This window comes from Festucalex cinctus, chromosome 13 (assembly GCF_051991245.1).
Source record: "Festucalex cinctus isolate MCC-2025b chromosome 13, RoL_Fcin_1.0, whole genome shotgun sequence".
In the NCBI taxonomy this organism is placed as follows: Eukaryota; Metazoa; Chordata; class Actinopteri; order Syngnathiformes; family Syngnathidae; genus Festucalex; species Festucalex cinctus.
The window spans coordinates 1594615-1612930 of record NC_135423.1 but is presented as its reverse complement, the minus strand read 5'-3'; the positions used below and the strand labels follow the sequence as shown (position 1 = coordinate 1612930).

The 18316-nt window shown below is 39.4% G+C and overlaps 3 protein-coding genes across 5 annotated transcripts in view; 1 reads left to right on the top strand and 2 right to left on the bottom strand.

The window, feature by feature from the left end:
* Positions 1 to 917: 917 nt before the first annotated feature.
* Positions 918 to 14696, bottom strand: arcn1b (archain 1b). Of its 2 annotated transcripts, none has more exons than XM_077541957.1 (10): positions 14677 to 14696; positions 9315 to 9578; positions 7655 to 7834; positions 6790 to 6995; positions 6542 to 6703; positions 5729 to 5894; positions 4415 to 4562; positions 4186 to 4294; positions 3019 to 3223; positions 918 to 2186 (listed from the first exon to the last, which is right to left on the bottom strand). In XM_077541957.1, exons 1-10 carry the CDS (start codon positions 14692 to 14694, stop codon positions 2097 to 2099), a joined length of 1548 nt encoding a protein of 515 aa, XP_077398083.1. In that variant the 5' UTR covers positions 14695 to 14696; the 3' UTR covers positions 918 to 2096. The 2 variants fall into 2 exon arrangements, with proteins under 2 accessions (XP_077398083.1, XP_077398084.1); XM_077541958.1 differs by lacking the exon at positions 14677 to 14696 and adding an exon at positions 10924 to 11133.
* Positions 12170 to 18316, top strand: part of LOC144033690 (porphobilinogen deaminase-like) — an 8580-nt gene continuing 2433 nt past the window's right edge. The window contains exons 1-12 of one of the 2 annotated variants that reach the window (XM_077541960.1): positions 12170 to 12344; positions 13378 to 13431; positions 13794 to 13866; positions 14211 to 14260; positions 14541 to 14596; positions 14838 to 14915; positions 15255 to 15332; positions 15425 to 15500; positions 16359 to 16472; positions 16782 to 16820; positions 16925 to 17044; positions 18041 to 18094. In XM_077541960.1, coding sequence (XP_077398086.1) covers positions 12321 to 12344; positions 13378 to 13431; positions 13794 to 13866; positions 14211 to 14260; positions 14541 to 14596; positions 14838 to 14915; positions 15255 to 15332; positions 15425 to 15500; positions 16359 to 16472; positions 16782 to 16820; positions 16925 to 17044; positions 18041 to 18094 — 816 coding nt within the window. In that variant the 5' untranslated portion in view covers positions 12170 to 12320. Of the gene's footprint in view, positions 12345 to 13161; positions 13287 to 13377; positions 13432 to 13793; positions 13867 to 14210; positions 14261 to 14540; positions 14597 to 14837; positions 14916 to 15254; positions 15333 to 15424; positions 15501 to 16358; positions 16473 to 16781; positions 16821 to 16924; positions 17045 to 18040; positions 18095 to 18316 lie in introns of those variants that run through there. The other variant, XM_077541959.1, reaches the window with a different exon arrangement.
* Positions 15432 to 18316, bottom strand: part of gkup (glucuronokinase with putative uridyl pyrophosphorylase) — a 19436-nt gene continuing 16551 nt past the window's right edge. The window contains exon 25 of the transcript XR_013288036.1: positions 15432 to 16436. The gene's annotated coding sequence lies outside the window, so the exon portion shown is untranslated. The remainder of the gene's footprint in view (positions 16437 to 18316) is intronic.

The window sequence follows — 18316 nt, the reverse complement described above, 5'->3', positions numbered from 1 at the left end:
TGTCTTTTTTTTTCCTCTCTACTTTCTTGCATTGTCATTATGATACTAATAATCATTGTTTTTTTGTTTTGTTTTGTTTTTATCATCGTCAGCGTTTGTTTAATTCTAAATAAGTGAATGCTGGTGGGATGAACTCCAGTGCGAGGGAAGCGCTCTCTACTGTAGACTGTAGACAGAATTTAGTTAAACAAAAACAAAAACATACAGACAGCCAGGCAGCAGCATATCGGTAGGTAACCGGCGAAGTTACAGCCAGAAAATTCTAAAAAAAACAAAAAAACAAACACACACAAACCTAATTACGTGACTCATCAGCGACTTCTATGGGTCAACTTCTATGATCTACAATCGCTCAACAACGTCTCACGGTCGAGTTTAACTCGTCAATCGAGTTGAGTGCGATTATGTCACATGGGCGCATTTCTGTGCCAACTACATTGAAAGTCTGCTGTTGCGACAGGTGTGGGTTGCATAGACCAAATGTCATACGATGAAACTCAAAACGGGCCAAAAGGTGTACAAAATGCAGTCTTGGCCTTGTCCTTCTCTGCCATTGGTACTTGATTGTCAGTGTTGCCACAGTTACCTTGAAAAAGTAACTTAGTTACTTTACTGATTACTTGGTTTTAAAAGTAACTAAATTGCGTTACTGATTACTTGATTTTAAAAGTAACTAAGTTAGATTAAAAGTTACTTTTTTAAGTTACTTTCAGCAGCTGCCGATAATCGATCAAACTGATAGTTGACAACAGCGCTGCACTTTAGTTTTATTTTGTAGCACATGTGCAAAAATGTTCATTTCACCTGCCAGATCTGAGAGACTATTCACTGTTATTTGTTTTCAGAAGCAGGGAACTCAAAACATGGACAATAGAATTGGTACAAAATTGCATACAAAGACAACAACAACAACCACGTATTTTTCAAGAATACATTTTATTACATTAAAGATTCTGTTTCCCCCCCTAATTGTACAATGGAATGTTACGATTCCCCTTCGGAACTTTCGTTAAAAATGCTTGATTTAGTCATTTCCAACTCCAACACATCCACACAACCGTTACTAAATTGAAATTTGGGGAGTCCAAGTGGGGAAAAAAAAATAAAAAAAAATAAACCAACTAAGACAGCTGGGCGGTGTCGCATTTACCACTTCATTGTTTTTTTTGAGCGTACATCTCACTTAACTGCCTTCAGTGCAACAGTTTACTTTTGTGTGAAGAGGGACGTTATAAAAAAATATCAGTTGCAATATAATCAATTATTCACTGGTTCTGCGCTTCCATGTCAAACTTCAATGCCGTGTTGGCGGAAAATGACAAATTATACAGGAAAAAAAAAAAGTAACAAAAATATCAAATGTTTCAAATAAAAAGGACACATTGCAATAAGATGATGACTGCAGACAGGAGATGACCATAAATAGATTGAGCATTTTGCTTGGGAGACAAGTTCCAATCTGTAAGCTTTCTACTATAAAGGTGTCCTCACACAAAAACACAAATGAGATATCAGCGAGAACAACAAACAGTTGAATTGCTTATCAGTACAGATACAACTACAACTCTGTAGTTAAGGACAAGAACATTTGAGGGGAGAAAAAAAACAAAACAAAAAACGAAGCAAGAACCCCAACCGGCAAAATCGAGCAATTGCAATGTAAATTGAGAGGGAAGAAGCGCGGTTGTTGAAGGACGCATGTTAAGTCGGACCAATTTGAGTGAAGACTGATGCCGTCGCCTCGCGTTGTCAGGCTTGTCCCAGAGTCGCACCGACGGACTCAAAAGCCTCGAGGTGACCGATGGCCTGCCCCCACAATCATCCTCGGCCTCCGTTCAGGTCAACCACAACGGCGCTCGAGTTGCGAAATTTTTTCAATGAAGGTTAACAGAAGGAAGATAAATAGAGCACTGCAGCGCGACCGCAGCACTTGGAGCGTGATTTGCCAGAGGGATGATGGAGTCCTGTTGATCATGTACACAGTCTGTGTAATATTATACAGGCAAGGAATTGGCAATCGTTCTCTGGAGCACAGATTTGGACTATTTTTTTTTCTTTCCGTGGGCCATTTTTATCCACTTTTATTTCGAACATTCTTACAGGATTTCATATTTGTCGACGACAAAGGAGGTCTCTGAAGAGAATCGAACCGAGGTGTCCCCATCTACGTGAGTCACTTTGGAAACCTGATGCAGAAAAACAACAAAAAGAACGGTCATTATTAGCATGTTTCAGACGGACGGCATAGCAAACAGTACAATCAAATTAGCCAATGATGCAAGACTTTTAGAGGTGCCCTCATATGAAATGCCCCCCCCCCCCCCCCGGGGGGGGCGAGGCTCCATCAAGGTTGGCGCGTTTGACCTCGGGGAACATGCTTTTTTATTTTGATTTTTTTTTTTTACTGGCTTAGAATAAAGTGCAATTGCACCTCCACTACATTAGGGGGCAGTGACGCTCTCATTATTAGCAGAGTGTGCGCAGGGAGCATTCACTCGGTGGTGTAGGGGTTTTGTTTGCACTGAGTGAGCATGCGCGCTTTGCACAGCAAAAAAATAATAATTTTTTTTTTATATATTTTTGTTTTGCAGGTTGAAGTTTTTTTTTTTTTTTTTTTTTTTAATATTGTGCTCCTGAGTTAATGTTGATGATCAGTTTGAATGCATTATTATTTATTGATTTTATGTATTTTTATTTTTCCGTATCATATGGTTTGACATGGTCAGTCAAAAAATGTTTATAGTTTAATTAAGGATTTAATTTTATCTTTGAATTTCAGATGTACTTTAAATCTTTTGATACAGTTAATAAAGCTATTCTTTGTTGTAAGTTGGTCCATATTTCTTTTTTTATTCTCTTATACGTTAATAAGGATACAGTGTTACACAGAGGTGTGCTTATAACAATTTTATAGACAAATGATACTATTTATAGTCGCGGGGGACGAGAGATGTTTTCTTACTTTGCATGAGAGAAAATAATTGAGAAGCACTGAAGTGAACGCAATCGAGTTGCTACCTGGATGTCGCAGTAGTTGCGTTTGGACACAAAGGACACGTTGACGGGGAAGAAGTCATTGGGCTGTCCGCTAATGCTGAACTCCAGGCTGCCGGTCTTGTTGTTGGCGTCGATGACAGGTAGGCACCACTCCAGGACGTTTCGCCTGCCGTCGTGTTTGTACTCTCCGTCCAGATCTCCGATCACAGGCGCACCCACGCCAGACCTGCACAGGGACACACCCGCCTTGATCCAACACAGATTCATTTTTCTAATACAGATGGCCGCATCTCAGTTTCACCTCATTTGCTCCCAAGAACGTATAAACACGTTTTATTTCAAATGTGTTGTGTTCAAAGACGTATTTATACGTTTTTTTAAATGTTTTTTTTTTTTTTTTTTTTATTAACTCATTCACTCCAAGCCATTTTCACAGTTCAAAGCCTTCTGTATGCACTAGCATAAAAAACAAAAACCCCAAAAAACCCCAAAAAACATATAAATACGTCTTTAGGACACTTAAAACATTAAAAAAACAAAAAACAAAAACATATTTACATGTTATTGGGAGCAAATGAGTTAAATGCTAGAGCAGGGGTGGCGAGATCCGGTCCTCGAGGGCTGCAGTCCTGCAGGTTTTGGATATTTGCCTTCTTCAACACAGATGATTCATGATGAGCTCATCAGCAAGCTCTGCAGAAGCCTGATAACGAGCCTTGTTAATTGGAATCAGCTGCACTTCGAGTCAGGAAATCTATAAAACCTGCGGGACTCCGGCCCCCGGGGACCGCAGTTTGCCACCCCTGTGCCAGAGCATACAGAAAGGCTTTGATACAGCCGCTCAACTGCAAAGGACGGTTGACGAAATGGTAGTTATTAGATAAACGGCCAGCAGGTGGCAGCAGAGCAAAGGAGATCAACCAGAGACATGCTGAAAAAAAGCTAGATTTCAACTTAGCTCTCTTCTAATGCTAATTGCCGCTAAACAGAAACAGATAGAAATATTTATTTATTTTTCCTGATGAAAGAATCTTTCTTTTGGTAGGTTCCATGTTTTCATAGCAATACAACACAATATTCTGTGGACCTTGCAAAATCAATCAAAATCCACTAAAACAAATGAAAATAGCTGGGAATAAATGAGTTGATTATGCCAACTGTGTCACTGTTAATATTTGATCTACTTACGGCACAGGTATGGTAATGACCACGTCATTGAGTTCCAGGCTGTCCTCCTGCAGCTCGTACTCGATGTTGACGTCACAGCCGTTGCCGCTCTCTGAAGGCCAGCAGTTGACTGACGGATAGACGACACATTGTGAAAAAGGACCCATGTATAAAATGGGACGGGAACCGGAACGGAGCACACAAAATAATTCACTATTTTTTATTTTCTTTGCTGTACATTTGGACTTACTTGTTAAAGGTATGAGCGACTCGTCTGTGGTCTGTAGTCTCCATTTCAGCACGCCAACGTCACTGCTGAGAGGGAAGGACTTCTCAGGGTTCTTCAGGCCAATCACCGAGTCCAATGTGAACATCTTCTTGTCCACGTTGGGATGTGTCTGAGGGGCACATGACGGTACGTCTGGTCAATCTACTGTATTTACGGTATGCACGCAAGTTGTGTATCTGCTGCTTTGGTGTGTGTTGAATGTAAGGACTTAGACTTGACTTTATTGATCCCTTTGGGATGGCTCAAATTGACATGTCCAGCAGCAATGAGAATAGTAATAATATGTAATATATGTAATAATAACATGAAAAAATAATTCAATCCATCAATAAATAAGGTTATTACACCAGAGACTGAATTAATAATAATAATAATAATAAAATAAAAATTCAATCAATCAATAAATAAGGTTAATGACATCAACTACGTTATTTTGTTATTATTATTATTATTTTTAATCAATGGGAAGTGCAACGTCTAAGTGCAGCGCTGTCTGGTCAATGAGTTGTGGAATCAGAAACACTCACTATGGCCAGCAGATGGCAGCATTGTATCTCTTTTCAATGGGCTGCCAGTGTATGGAATCCGATGAAATTGAATGTTTTTAAGCATGACGTGAAGGATCAAAGCCTTTGTCACATTAAACCTAATTCACAGAGCGTCACTAAACAAAAAATATTAGCGTCAAAGTCACTGTTTTGGAGAAAATGTATCTTTTCACAAAAAGCTTGTTTTCTCCTTATCTTTTCAATTTTTGCTCCATGTCACTCAAATGACCCATTTTCAAACGGTGATTACTAAATAACGGAATAAGGTAGAAACACTTTTTTTTTCCTAATGAAAGAATAAAATGTGATCTTCCATTTGTTTTTTTTTTTGTAATGTCGTACAAGCACACAATATTTTGTTAGCCTTGAAAGATGAGCTAAAATGCTTGAAATTGGCTGGCACAGTTTTGTTTTTTTATAACGTGTTGCAGTAAAATTACAGTAAAATAAATTTAATACAAAAATACAATAACATTCTGAAAATAATAATTTTGGTCACATCTTACCCAAGCATACCTCAACGTGCATAAAATCCCAAATATTTGTTTCTGGTTGTTGCAAAGTGGATTTTAGTGTGTTTAATAAGCTCAATGCTAAGTTTTGCACACAAGACCTCAGCACTCACATCCTCCAACTAAATATTTTTAGTACGAGTTACTTCCTCTGACAAGGAATTTTTGTCATGTGAGTGCCTGATTTTTATTTTTTTATTTTGCCAAACACCTACTTGCAGCTGCAATCCTTTATTGTCATTATTGATGAGAACGAGGCGGATGCGTCCGTTCTTCTCGTCTGTGACTCGGAGCGTCACCATGCCCAGCACCTCCATGTTCTGCAGCCCGCCGTCACGACCGCAGGTGAGCAAAATCTTCTCCTCAACACGAAGATGGACGCTGTGGAGCGCAAACACACGAGGAGGAGTGGCGGCAAAAATTAGAGACGTTGTGTGCAAGTACCACAAAATGTAGATGGCATGATTGTTAGTAGCTAAAAGGAAGAAGTTGTTGTGGAAGGAACCGAACCAGCTGTATAAACATTACAAATAGCTATTTTTTTTTAATGTCCTTCAGTAACACCAAAACCCCCCCCCCCCAAAAAAAACATTAACCTAACAGACCAGGGAAACAAATGTACATTATACGGCACTTAAAGCCGCTTTCACTGTTTATATCACTTGCTTGTTGTTAGATTAACCATCTTCCTGTTTACATTTTATGGAATGGTTTGCTTGGATTTTTAGTTACTTTGATGAGAACAAAACTATTAAAAATAGTGAAGAAAAGAGCTTTTTGGTCTCTTATACTCTGCTGCCATCTGCTGGCCGTTTTTGTAATAACTACCATTGCTTCAAGCATTCTCTTCAGTTCAGAGGTTGCAGCAAAGCCAAAACGTATAATTACATCTTTGTGAGCATGGTAATATTAAAAATAGAACGCATTTATACGTTTTTGGGAGTAAACGAGTTAATGAAGCCTTCCTCTTATTACTATTCGGTAAAACATTTTTGTTTTTTTTGAACAGATATAAGTTGAGTCCCAACCTCTCTACATTGACTGGCGGCGGCAGAACTTTGGAAACGTCTGATCCTCTCTTCCCAGATGACGACATGATGGTTTCTCCCTCCGACTTCAACTTGTCAACAAAGTTGTCCACCTCTTTCCCTTTAGCACCTAGCTTCAGCGCCTTACTTGGTCCACTTGGTCTGGAAACGGGAGAAAAAAAAACATCACTTGACCACTTTAAAGAACAACTAGCACCGTCCAACTGTGGATTTCTTATTCGGTGTACCTGACTGGAGCTGGTGTGATCTTGGGCTTTTCAGGCTCTACGATGGATTCTGTGATGATTGATCCCGAGGAGATGCCGGTCATTCCGCCACTGCCAAAGCCACCAAAAGCTGGTCCCTTCTTGCCAGAGCGCTCCGCATCCCTTCGAGCCTGCTGCAGCTCTTTGGCCTTTCTCCGCATTTCAGCCTTCGCTTCTCTTTCCTGGGTCTGTGGGTTGGCGAAATACGATTTCAAATATTGGCTGTCCTGAGCCACCTGCTTCGGTCTACACTGTCATGTCTAACACTTAGGCTACATGCTTTTTTGCTCTTCAGGTTTAATAAAAATCACCAAATGCCACCCTTATGTACAAAACGCCATTACAACAGGCATAATTAATTAAATTATTCCTTGTCTCGCCCATCTGAGCAAACTGTGGCCGTACTTCCACGGAGCCTGTCGGCTCGCTGCTCGCGGATGCTGCGAGGCAGGTGGACCTTTGTAAGAGAATGAGAATCGTTTGACAGCTCTATTATTGCCGCATGAAAAAAGCAGCAGAGGTATGCTTGTTTATTTCCCCCTTGTGCTGTGAAGGTTTACATGTAGCGGTGGTGGAATTAGTTTTAAGCAGACTGATTCTTCTTGTGACTTAGATAATCAGACCACACTGTATGACCAACTTATGCAGAAATATAAGAAACTTTCAAAAGGTTCACATACTTTTTCCTCCAATTGCAACTGCAGTTGCTGCATGGCACTCACTATTATTGTTTTTTTTTTTCTTCCTTTATATAGTGTGCAGACAGTTGATTTGACATGTTGCACACCTGGAAAACAGAGTATAAACCCAGCCTGAAAAGGACCAGACCCAACTGAATGGAACTCACCTCTCTGACAGCGCGGAAAACCTTCTCCTCATGAGAGTCCATCTCGGTGAAGGTGCGGATCTGAGCCAGGTTGACGTTCTCTCTGTAGCCGAGAGCCACAATCTCGTCAAAGGCAAAGATCAGGTCAAAACAGTGCTCGGATATTTCACTCTCCTCCAGGACACGGCAGTATTCCGGGATCTGGACGGGCATAAAGAGGACGCTTGACATCAGTATCTTACATGACAAAAGTATCTTGGTTGGTAAGATTTGCACAATATTTAGGGAGTGAGGGAAAACAATGTCTAACAAGAAATCCTGACACACAGCCAGTGCACAGTAGCCATATAAGGAAACAGTTTGCCTAACTTCTGGTTATCTTCTTTCAATACTATTTCGTCTTTATTTTCCAAAGGTCTGGATGCTCTGCAGCACCATGCGGAATCTCTCAAGTCAGTCTTCGTATTTCAACAGATGTCTGATTTGAGGGAGGACAGTTGTGATTGTTCGTAGAATTATTTGTGTGTGTGGTGTGCTTTGTTGATTAACTTGAGCAGACCACACACGATAAGAACACGCCACTTTTTTCCCTGAGGTTTTAAAAAAGATAAAAAAACAAAAAACATGTTAGGACCGTCCGACTTTTTTTTTTTTTTTGCAGAAGCATGCATTATTGAATGATGGCTGTGATCTGATCTTTATTTCTCCTGTTAGTGCACCACCTAGTGGCTGAATGGCGGATGTATTTGCCTGCTTAAACAACGCTCACTGACTTGGTACTGAGCGGGTTTTTGTGTTATTGAGCTCATGTAGCCAACAGATACCTCAACCCTTGTTTACTCATGAAATAATGTGTTGACACTGAATCATCAGCAAGTCACTTTTAAGACACTATTACATGTGTAATGTCGATATAACGATTAATGGTAGCGACTGTTTGTTTACCTTAACTCATTCACTGCCAATGACGAATATATACGTCAAAAATCCAAGCAAACAGCCAGTGCCAATTTGGACAAGAAATTTGAATTTAGTTTTAGTTATTCATTGTTTTTCATTCATAGTTATTAATCATTGTTGTTATTAATAACAACGATGACAACAATTTCATTGCCTTGTGCTACCATCGTGCATAGAACGGATTCCTGTTACCCTACAACACGGGCGTTGACGTTCTTGTGGTCGGTCTTGGTCTTACTGAGACCACATACGGGGTCTCGGCCTCCAAAAGTCAATTTTAGTCGACTAAAATTGCTCTTTATTTTTGTTGACTAAAATTGGATTAAAACTAAAATACAATCAGGTGACTAGAGTTATGACTAAGGCTTTAATGAAATTTAGTCAGAAGACTATAACTAAAATTAAATTAAAATGTCTTTTTTTGTTATTAAAATTTAAATTGTATTTATTTATTTTTTTCCAAAATTAACACTGGCTGTTTGCTTGGATTTTTGACGTCTATAGTTGTCATTGGCAGTGAATGAGTTAAAGGTGGGTTCAAGGATATTTGAAACAAACTGATGTGCAAAAAAAAAAAAAAAAACAGTCCCGCCTCTTCCGTGCCATATACCCCATAGCCATACACCACGTGTATACAGTCAGTACAAGACAGAACATTTAAAACTGATCAGGGGCAACACGACACAACAGCAGCGTAAATCGCCAACGAGGGAATGCTTACCACACGAGAGAAGAGTCTGAGTGTTTCAAGGTCCTCGAGGATGTTGCTGTTCTTGGTGGTAATGAGGACCATGTACAGCTTCTCCAGGGGCTGGTAGACGTAGCGGACACTATCCGTTTCCACGAAGGTATGCTGCTTCCCCGTGTTCATCAGTTTGGGAAAAGCAGCAAGGAGACCTTCGATTCGCGTCCGCGTCATTTCCACAAACTGACGCGAAACGATGGCTTTGCCAGCCTTGGTGCACACCGCCGCTGCCAACAGCACCTGAAGATGACACAGTCAGTCATATACGGTGTGGAACGCAACACCATGCGGACAGACTGTCACAATAAACATATATTACAGAGTTTTAACCACAATTGGGGCTCAACTTCAAAATAAAACCCTCCAAGTAATACATTGCCGTCGATGCAATTGCCTTGTCGCGTGTGGAAGGCGTCTAACTTGACGAGTCTTCCCACGACTGTCGACTTCCAACATCAACACAATGCCACCTCGACACAAAGTAAATATGTCTGATAATTAGTCTGTCATTGTATGATACGGTTCAATTCTCCGGTGTTAGAAACTAGCAGCCATAACGGTGGCCGATAATTATCGGCAATTATCGACCAATTTGACGTCAAACAGATAAACCAGATAATAGAGAAATCTGCCGATAATTATCGTCAATTTGATTTCATACAGATAAACCCGATAAAGAAATCCAGCAATAATTATAGACATGCCACGTTGGTCCATCTGTTGTGTTTGTGGCTCATATCAATAAAATTCAGCTTAATAGTGCTTTACATACATTGAAACATTGTGCAAAGTTTACACAATGTTTCAATATATTTGTTGACTTATAGTAGGACTCGAACGCATATTTGTATTCAAGTTAATTTTGCAAACAATTAGCGGCTTACTTATCGGTTATGGACATCGGCACCTCTAAATTATTGGTTTATCGGTATCGGTGGAAAATAGCATTATCGCGCATCCCTAGTATAAACTATTTGCGTAAATTACAAGACAGCTGGGACAAGAAACATTCAAACCAAATGAGACCGTTTAAAACCATCTGTTACTTCCGAAATGAGGAATTTCCTGTATTGGGTGGCTGTATAAACGGCCAAAATCCACTTTCAAAATGAAGCCATTTGGCATTTCCGATTTTGCACATAGGTTATTTACTAGCTCAACGGTAAACTACGAAACGACGATAAATACATCAATTGCACATGACAATAAACGTATATATTGTCCAATTCATGTTAAGTTATGATGTCGACGGAACTCTAACCTACTCTTGAGTTATCTAGAGACGGTTTGAGACAGGAATATCCACACTAACAGCGGGTAACGTTAGCAATGCTCTTGCTACAGACAGGAGCTGGTTCACGTCAGCACTGCCTGCACTCCGTGACTGAAATTAAACTCGCCTCATCAATTACAGCTCTACGAAAACATCCAAAGAGTCACTAAAGAAAAAAAAAAGTTGGTAATATAATTTCGATTTCGGAAACCTGACTGTTATCTCGCATTAGCCAGCTACCTGCTATGCTTTGAAGCACTATAGGCCCAACGAAACGGATTTCACTTTCTGGGTTTGACCTTTCTTACTCACCATGTTCGTTTCTCTTTCTATACAATGACGGCCTTCAGCTTCTTCTTTTTTTTTTTTTTTTAGCTTGGGTTCTTTTATTCACTCCGAATAGGCAAAGTGCGACGTATCGCTCACTCGAAGATGTGCTTGTTAGCTTGCCTAAGCGTCAATATGGCAGCAGTGCAGAGCCACGTCTCCACCGGAAGTACAGCGCCAGATCAGCCCACACTGCAAACCTGTGACGTGTTGCGTTCAAGTCGTCACGTGATTCTTTACTTTTAGTGTTAGAAAAACAAATAAGCCCAAATTCAGTTCATATTGATGTTACTCACTTGTACCAAACATTTATTATGCACACGTTTTTAGCTGTGAACTTCAAATTAACTATTGTAACGACCTTTTATGCCAGTGTTTCTAAAGGTTAAAGCTTTTTAATTTCGCTGTTGTTGTTAGCATGTTGTTAACATGATATATACGTTTTTTTTGTGAGTGACATACTATTTTTAATCACTGTCATGTGTACATGGCCATTTTCACATATCCATATTGACCATTTGCATCCAAAATATCACCAAATACATTAAAAATTATTTTTCCAAACCCTTATTATTTCCACGAGTATAAATCCATCACTGACTCTATACAATATATTTATTAAAAATAAAATCGTTATTTATTTTTTTGTCAACATTTTATTATTTGTGTGCGTCCATCAGTTTATCTTCTCACCCATCACACTTACCAGTTTTGTATATAAATGGCTGTCGCCATGTTTGATTGTGACAGGGTAGTGACTAGTGAGTGATGTGATGGGGGGGTTATTCTGTCAACACAACCACTAAATTATGTCTAAATTATGTAAGATTGTAGTTTCAGGCAAGCTGTTGTATTCGGAACAGGTTAATCTTGTTAAAAAAAAAAGTGAGGGAAACGGCATGAAATGCTTCATAATTTAATGAAACAGGGATCGCACATTATACAGATATTTTTAATTAAACACGTAGTCAAGAACAAACAAGAACAAAAAAAAAAAGTTTTCCCTAGAAATATGGTCGCCTAGTCCAGTACGCCCCCCCCCCCCCCCCCAATTAATTTGAAAGATTACATTTTACAGCTAACAAAACCCAAAAATTAAGTATCTTGTCAAAGTTAAGTTATGTAAACTACTTATGTTGCAACCTTCAACCGAAGTCACCGAGGACTACAGCAAGTACAGGAACCAATCCCGAGAGCGTTGTGAAACAGTCCGCAAGTAAAACACGGAAATGACCTCGAGACTATCCAATGACGTCACATTCCTCGGTCAAAGAGGAGCGGTGTTAAAATGAGCGCCAGACTTTTCAAGGATTTCCCGTCATAATTAATTCCTCGCGAGGCGCAGTTTTATCGGCATCAACATCGATAACTGGGCCAGCACCATGACGGAGGAGGCAAACTCTGCGGTAAGTTTTCAATGAATCAACATGCGCGAACACCTTTACCCACCAAGTAGAGGAAAACTTCCAAAACAGTAATTTAATTGATTATGTGTTACCACTATGTTTTGACTCTGCACATGTTCAACCGAACATTAAATTGTTGAATCTGAACCACGCGTGAAGCACATTCATTGCAGAATGGAGGCAGACAAAACACCATTTCCGCATAAGGTTGGCAGGCGGCGTTCCAATTGGTCAATGTTGACGTCTGTCATTGAATACAAGCTCAGCATTGGCCCTTGAAATTCTGAGAGGCGTTGCCTGACAAACGTTGACAGCAGATTCTGAAGAGCTTTGAATTTATGAATTTATCGTTTACTTGGCTTGAGTAATACCAAATGGAAAACAAGAACGGACAACTATAAAGTGTTTAGGTACGAAAATGGATGGACTGACTTACCTAAACTTACTTAAAGTACTATTTAGATGTACGCCAAAATGAATCAACTTTGTCCTACAAGTTTTGTTTATTGTAATGATGGACAGCTAATGCATCTGAGTAAGACGCTTTATTTTTTTCAAGGCCAAGTCAACCGGCTGCTTCATGTTCTCTTTGGTAAAGAACGTTTCTTGTTTAATTACAAACATTCCGAAATGTAGTACTAGTAGCTGAAGCTTTATTTATTAAAAAGCTTCGGACCACACCTTATACACTGAGCTGCCCCTCCCTGCTTCATATAACGGACTCAACGCTGATGTCGCTTATCTCTTGGCAACAGGGGATGAATTGGGGCGGAGGTCCTGTGAATGAGGGCTTGTCTTCTTAAAAATAAGACTACTGTTCAGTGTCTTGAGGCTGTATGACTTCAGCACAGGTCCCAACTACGACACAGCAGGCAGGCACAATAGCTTCTTTACAGTTCACAAGGCCGAGTGATGGAGGAAGGACTGTTCAAGTGTATCACGGTGAAGTCAGATTGTGGTTTACAAGACGAGGTGCATTGACTGCAACATCAGAGGAGGCGTGTGAGTGCTTAAACTTTTGTTTCTGTCGTAGAACGGCGATGGGAAAGTCAGCCGCCTCATCCGGATTGGAACCCGCAAGAGTCAGGTACAATATATTGCAAAGATTGGGTTATATATTCAATTATGAAAAGCCGTTTGAGTATTTTGTCGATATCTAGTTTAAGATTCATGCACTCGTCCTTGCTAGTAAGACAATTCAGCATTTTTGACCTACTTATACGCATTTTCACCTCACTTGTAAACTACTGCACTGCACAAGTAACACTACTACACCTAGTAAACATGTCATACACTATTGAAAATTTTGAAATTTTCTAATATGGTTGGCTGAATTTTTTTTTGTTTTCCATACTAGGTGGCAGTCACGCAAACACTTAACACTGTGCACTATTGTCATATCTTGCAGTTCTATGTTCAAAACTGATTCAAAGCATTGTGTTTGTGCAGTTGGCTCGCATTCAGACCGACAGTGTAGCGGAGAAACTTAGAGAGCTGCACCCTGACATCCTTTTGGAAATTGGTAAGAATCATCACTTGGAACATTTTTTGACCCTCTTGAATGTTATTCCTATCATTTGAATGTGTTCAAAATGTTATTTGATTCTTTTCTTTACAACATGATCAGACTTGTGAAAACCGTTTTGGTGTTGATGAGGTATTACTGGTATTTTTCAATTATTAATAGTATTCTCGTTATTTTTCATAATCATTATTATGATTATTACTTATTTAGCAATTAATGTTTGTTGCAAAATGATGGCAAATTGTCACAAAACCCGAATGAGGAATTGATGTGTTAGCGCAATTCATCAAACAGTTTATTATTATTATTATTTTTTACTCATGCTGTCTTCTCTCTTCCAGTGGCCATGTCAACAATTGGGGACAAAATTCTTGACACAGCTTTATCGAAGGTGCAGTAATAAGGCTTGTTTGTCACCAGTGTGCACATTATAAAGTACCCATTGGGATCTATTAAGAAATTGGACAACTTGAGGCTGGGAACTAGTAACTCACGTGTTTGTCAGGTGCTGAGACAAGTGACATGTTAACATAATAGACAGTCATTCAAGTGTTTTAGGAATTTCTAATTTTGTCAAAACAAAGCTATTGCCATTCCAATACTTTTGGAGGGGACTGGCTCACTCTAAATCTGAAACTATTTTTTATTTTTATTTTTTTTGTTCAATACAGATTGGAGAAAAGAGTTTGTTCACCAAAGAGTTGGAGACTGCACTGGAAAAGAATATGTGAGTAATACTGGCCAACTCGCAGGTCACGCGATGGGCACGCACACACAAAACGGAAACATGCAGTTGATCGTACTTACCGTATGTATGAATGACATTTCAAAGCAGCCTGTGGATGAACGAGACACCCACATCCCCAGATTTAAGCAGCAATCTTCAAAGCGTCCTGTGAATGCTCGTATTATTCCGCAAGGAGATGGATGGAGCATGATGACATTGGTCACATGACTGTGTCCCACAGGGTAGATCTGGTCGTCCATTCATTGAAGGATCTTCCCACCACGCTGCCTGCAGGATTCACCATCGCAGCTGTGCTCAAGTGAGTCTTTTTTTTTATTTTTTATTTTTTTATTCAAAATTGACCAAATCTTGTGATTTCAGCATATCAACAGTAATTTTTCACTGATTCTTTAATCTCACATAAAAAAAAGACTGATTATCATCTGTTTAATCAAAATAAGACATTTGCAAACTTCTGTTTTTACTTTGGGAAACAATAATCGAACCGGTAACATCGCATAGCATTAGCATCACCATTTAAAAAAAAAAAAAAATCATTATATGAATACTAAGCACAAAACAAACAACAACCTTTCCAAAATTCAAGTTTGGAGATTTCCCCTATACTTAAATGTTGTTTCTTTTTGGTTTCTTTCAGGAGAGAGAACCCTCACGATGCTGTGGTACTGCATCCAAAACATGCCGGGAAAACGTTGGAGTCTCTCCCAGACAAAAGGTGCACCCCACTCGCTGAAACCAGCTCTCGAAAAACAAACAATTTCATGCTTTTTATTTATTATTATTATTATTATAATAAAATTCTTGCAGTGTGATTGGCACCAGTTCACTACGTCGCACTGCGCAATTGAAGAGGAGATTCCCCCACTTGGAGTTTAAAGATATCGTATCCTTTTCCAGGTTTCGTTTGAGCATTTCTGTTCTGTTTGTGTTTTAAAGTTAGTAATTAAGGTAGACTAAAATAACGTTAGTAATTCTACGAATAGTTAAGTATATTATTTTACGATAGAACGCTTTATTTCAGAAACAAAAAAAGAGAGCAGTAGATCGAAACAGGAAGTGACATCATCAAACCGGAAATCGCGTCGACGAAAACAGGAAGTATAGGAGCTAGATCGTCAGTGACAGAAACGTGAGAAACAGTCCAATCCAGTACAATCCACACACATCTAACGCCTTTAGTAGCATCGTGGATATGTATAACTTTGTAGTGTTGTTTATCCACATTTCTGTGTCATTATTATTATTTGAAAGGATGTTTATTTGATGACGTTTATAAATACGTTTTGCTAGTACTCGCTTTTTGTGTTAGCCTAACACCATTATTGTAGTGATTGAGGTGATATTTGTTGAAGTCCATTTGTGTATCAGTAATTAATTTACTGTAACCTGTACATTTAAGGTGTTTTTAATTTTCACATCTACTTGGAAGTGAAAAGTGACATTGCTTTATACTGTTGTTACAGTTTCACCTTCTTTACAATTAAACCTGTGGACCAGAGCGGCGTCTTCAGAGTCGTGATGTTTACGATGGAGTTTAGCTGACTGTCCGAACCAGGCTGAGACAATACAATTTCAGTTGTTCACACTTACAAGGCACCTCAAATAGAACCACAGTCATCAACATGTTGCTAGATTAGGACTTAATCTGTAGAAGATGAAGTGTATGGGGTGTACCTAATGTAGTGGCCAGGAAGGGATTGTTTGGTTTTGGAGCTGTGTTTTCCTAAGCGTTCCTCTCCAGCGTGGAAACTTGAACACGAGGCTGAAGAAACTGGACGACAAGGAGGATTTTGCTGCCATCATCCTTGCTGCTGCTGGTCTAAAGAGGATGGGTTGGGAAAACCGAATCAGCCAGGTTCCATTTTGTTTTTGTTTTTAAATCATATCTAGGCGTCTCGAGTACAGTACTAGTATGGTGAGTGTGCACATAACAGTGGTTCATAAGAGGCCATCAGGTGTGCTGCGGAAAATGATCCAATTTCACTTCATTGATTTGAAAATTATTGACTACAAATAATGTACAACCATCTATGTAGTTCCACTTTTTCAGACCTTTTTGTTAGGTAATTTTCCGTGAGATTTGCTCAAATTTGTTATAATCTGTTCCTTGGCTCAATAAAGGTTGTGAAACACCCAATCTAACATATCATCTGTCCTCTGCTAGATCCTGGAGCCCGACGATTGCATGTATGCTGTTGGACAGGTAGCGACAATGATTGCTGTATTCCAGAGTTTTCTGGAAAAAGCACGAGTTGTCATCGCAGTGTTGCTCTATTTTTATATGTATTTTTGTTGTTGTTTTTTTAGGGCGCTCTGGCCGTGGAGGTTCGAGCCAAAGACACTGACATCCTGGAGATGTTGTCCGTGCTAAATGACACGGACACCGTGCTGCGCTGCATTGCCGAGAGAGCTTTTCTCAAGCGCCTGGTATCCATCCAAAATTAAGTTTGTTCTGGTATTAAAAAAAAAAAAAAAAATCCCATGCAAAATAATTTGCAGTCACTGAGCTCCGCCATGAATATCAAAAATGGGTTCGTAATTGCCTATAAATGTCTCAAAGTGTATTTATGAGTGGAGCTCCTCCTAGTGGTACGCCAAAGAAACACTGCCGAGGTATGCGTTCAACTTTTTAACCAATATATTTAGAACGGTTAGTTTTGAGACATTTTATTGAACTTTGAAGCGCAAATCGTTTTAATTGTATTATTTTAGGACCCGACTGACCGTTTAATTGGCCGGCCCATTAAATTGGCTGATTAAACTTTGTATCCCTAAATATTGAATATATTTAATGTCATTCTATCGACCTGTGATCAAAACAAATTAACCAGCAATGCTCACGGGGGGAGATGCAAATTGTGCAAGTAATTACCGTAACCTGGATGTGAAAATTTTACACCTAATTTAAGGTCATTATTGGGGAAAAACAAATAAAATCATGGACGGCCACTCAATTTTATCTTTTAAAAAACAAAAGAAAAAACTTTTTTAAAAAGCATCTTCGTTTTTATTTTATTTCCTTAAAATTGTTTTTTTAATTTGTTTTTTCGTTAGTTTTAGTGAACTAAAATAACCTTTAATAGCACCTGTATTTTTCAATACCCTCCCTCTCCAAACATTTTTGTTTTTATTTTATTTGAACTGAGTCAAATGCCATTTTTTAGCATATGTCGCGGGCCACTAAAAAATGGCCGGCGGGCCGCAAATGGCCCCCGGGCCGTAGTTTGGACACCAACTGCTGTACAGCTTCACAAAGAAACCAAAAGAAAACAAAAATTGCCGCAGGAAATAATCCTTCAGATGAAATCTCAGCAGAGTGTTTGCAGATTCTGCGTGATCACTTTTGCGACGCCGATCTAAAGAGGTTGCGCTGGGCATCATCGACGTTCTTGACTAGTTTTCTGATGAACGTCTCGTTTGCAGGAGGGAGGCTGCAGCGTTCCCGTGGCTGTGCACACGCAAGTGAAAGACTCGCAGGTACGTCCGCATACGATTCATCGAAACGTGTGACAACAACGTGTGAGTCTTTTAGGGATGTGACGATAAGGGCAATATCGTGACATTAAAACTGCCACAATATCGTCGTCGTCATGTTCACAATATTTAAAAAGAAACACATCTGTTAAAAAAAAAAAAAAAAAAAAGTCAGGTTGATTTCCATTTGTGCAGTTCTAGCACCCTCTAGTGGCTAGTTTATTA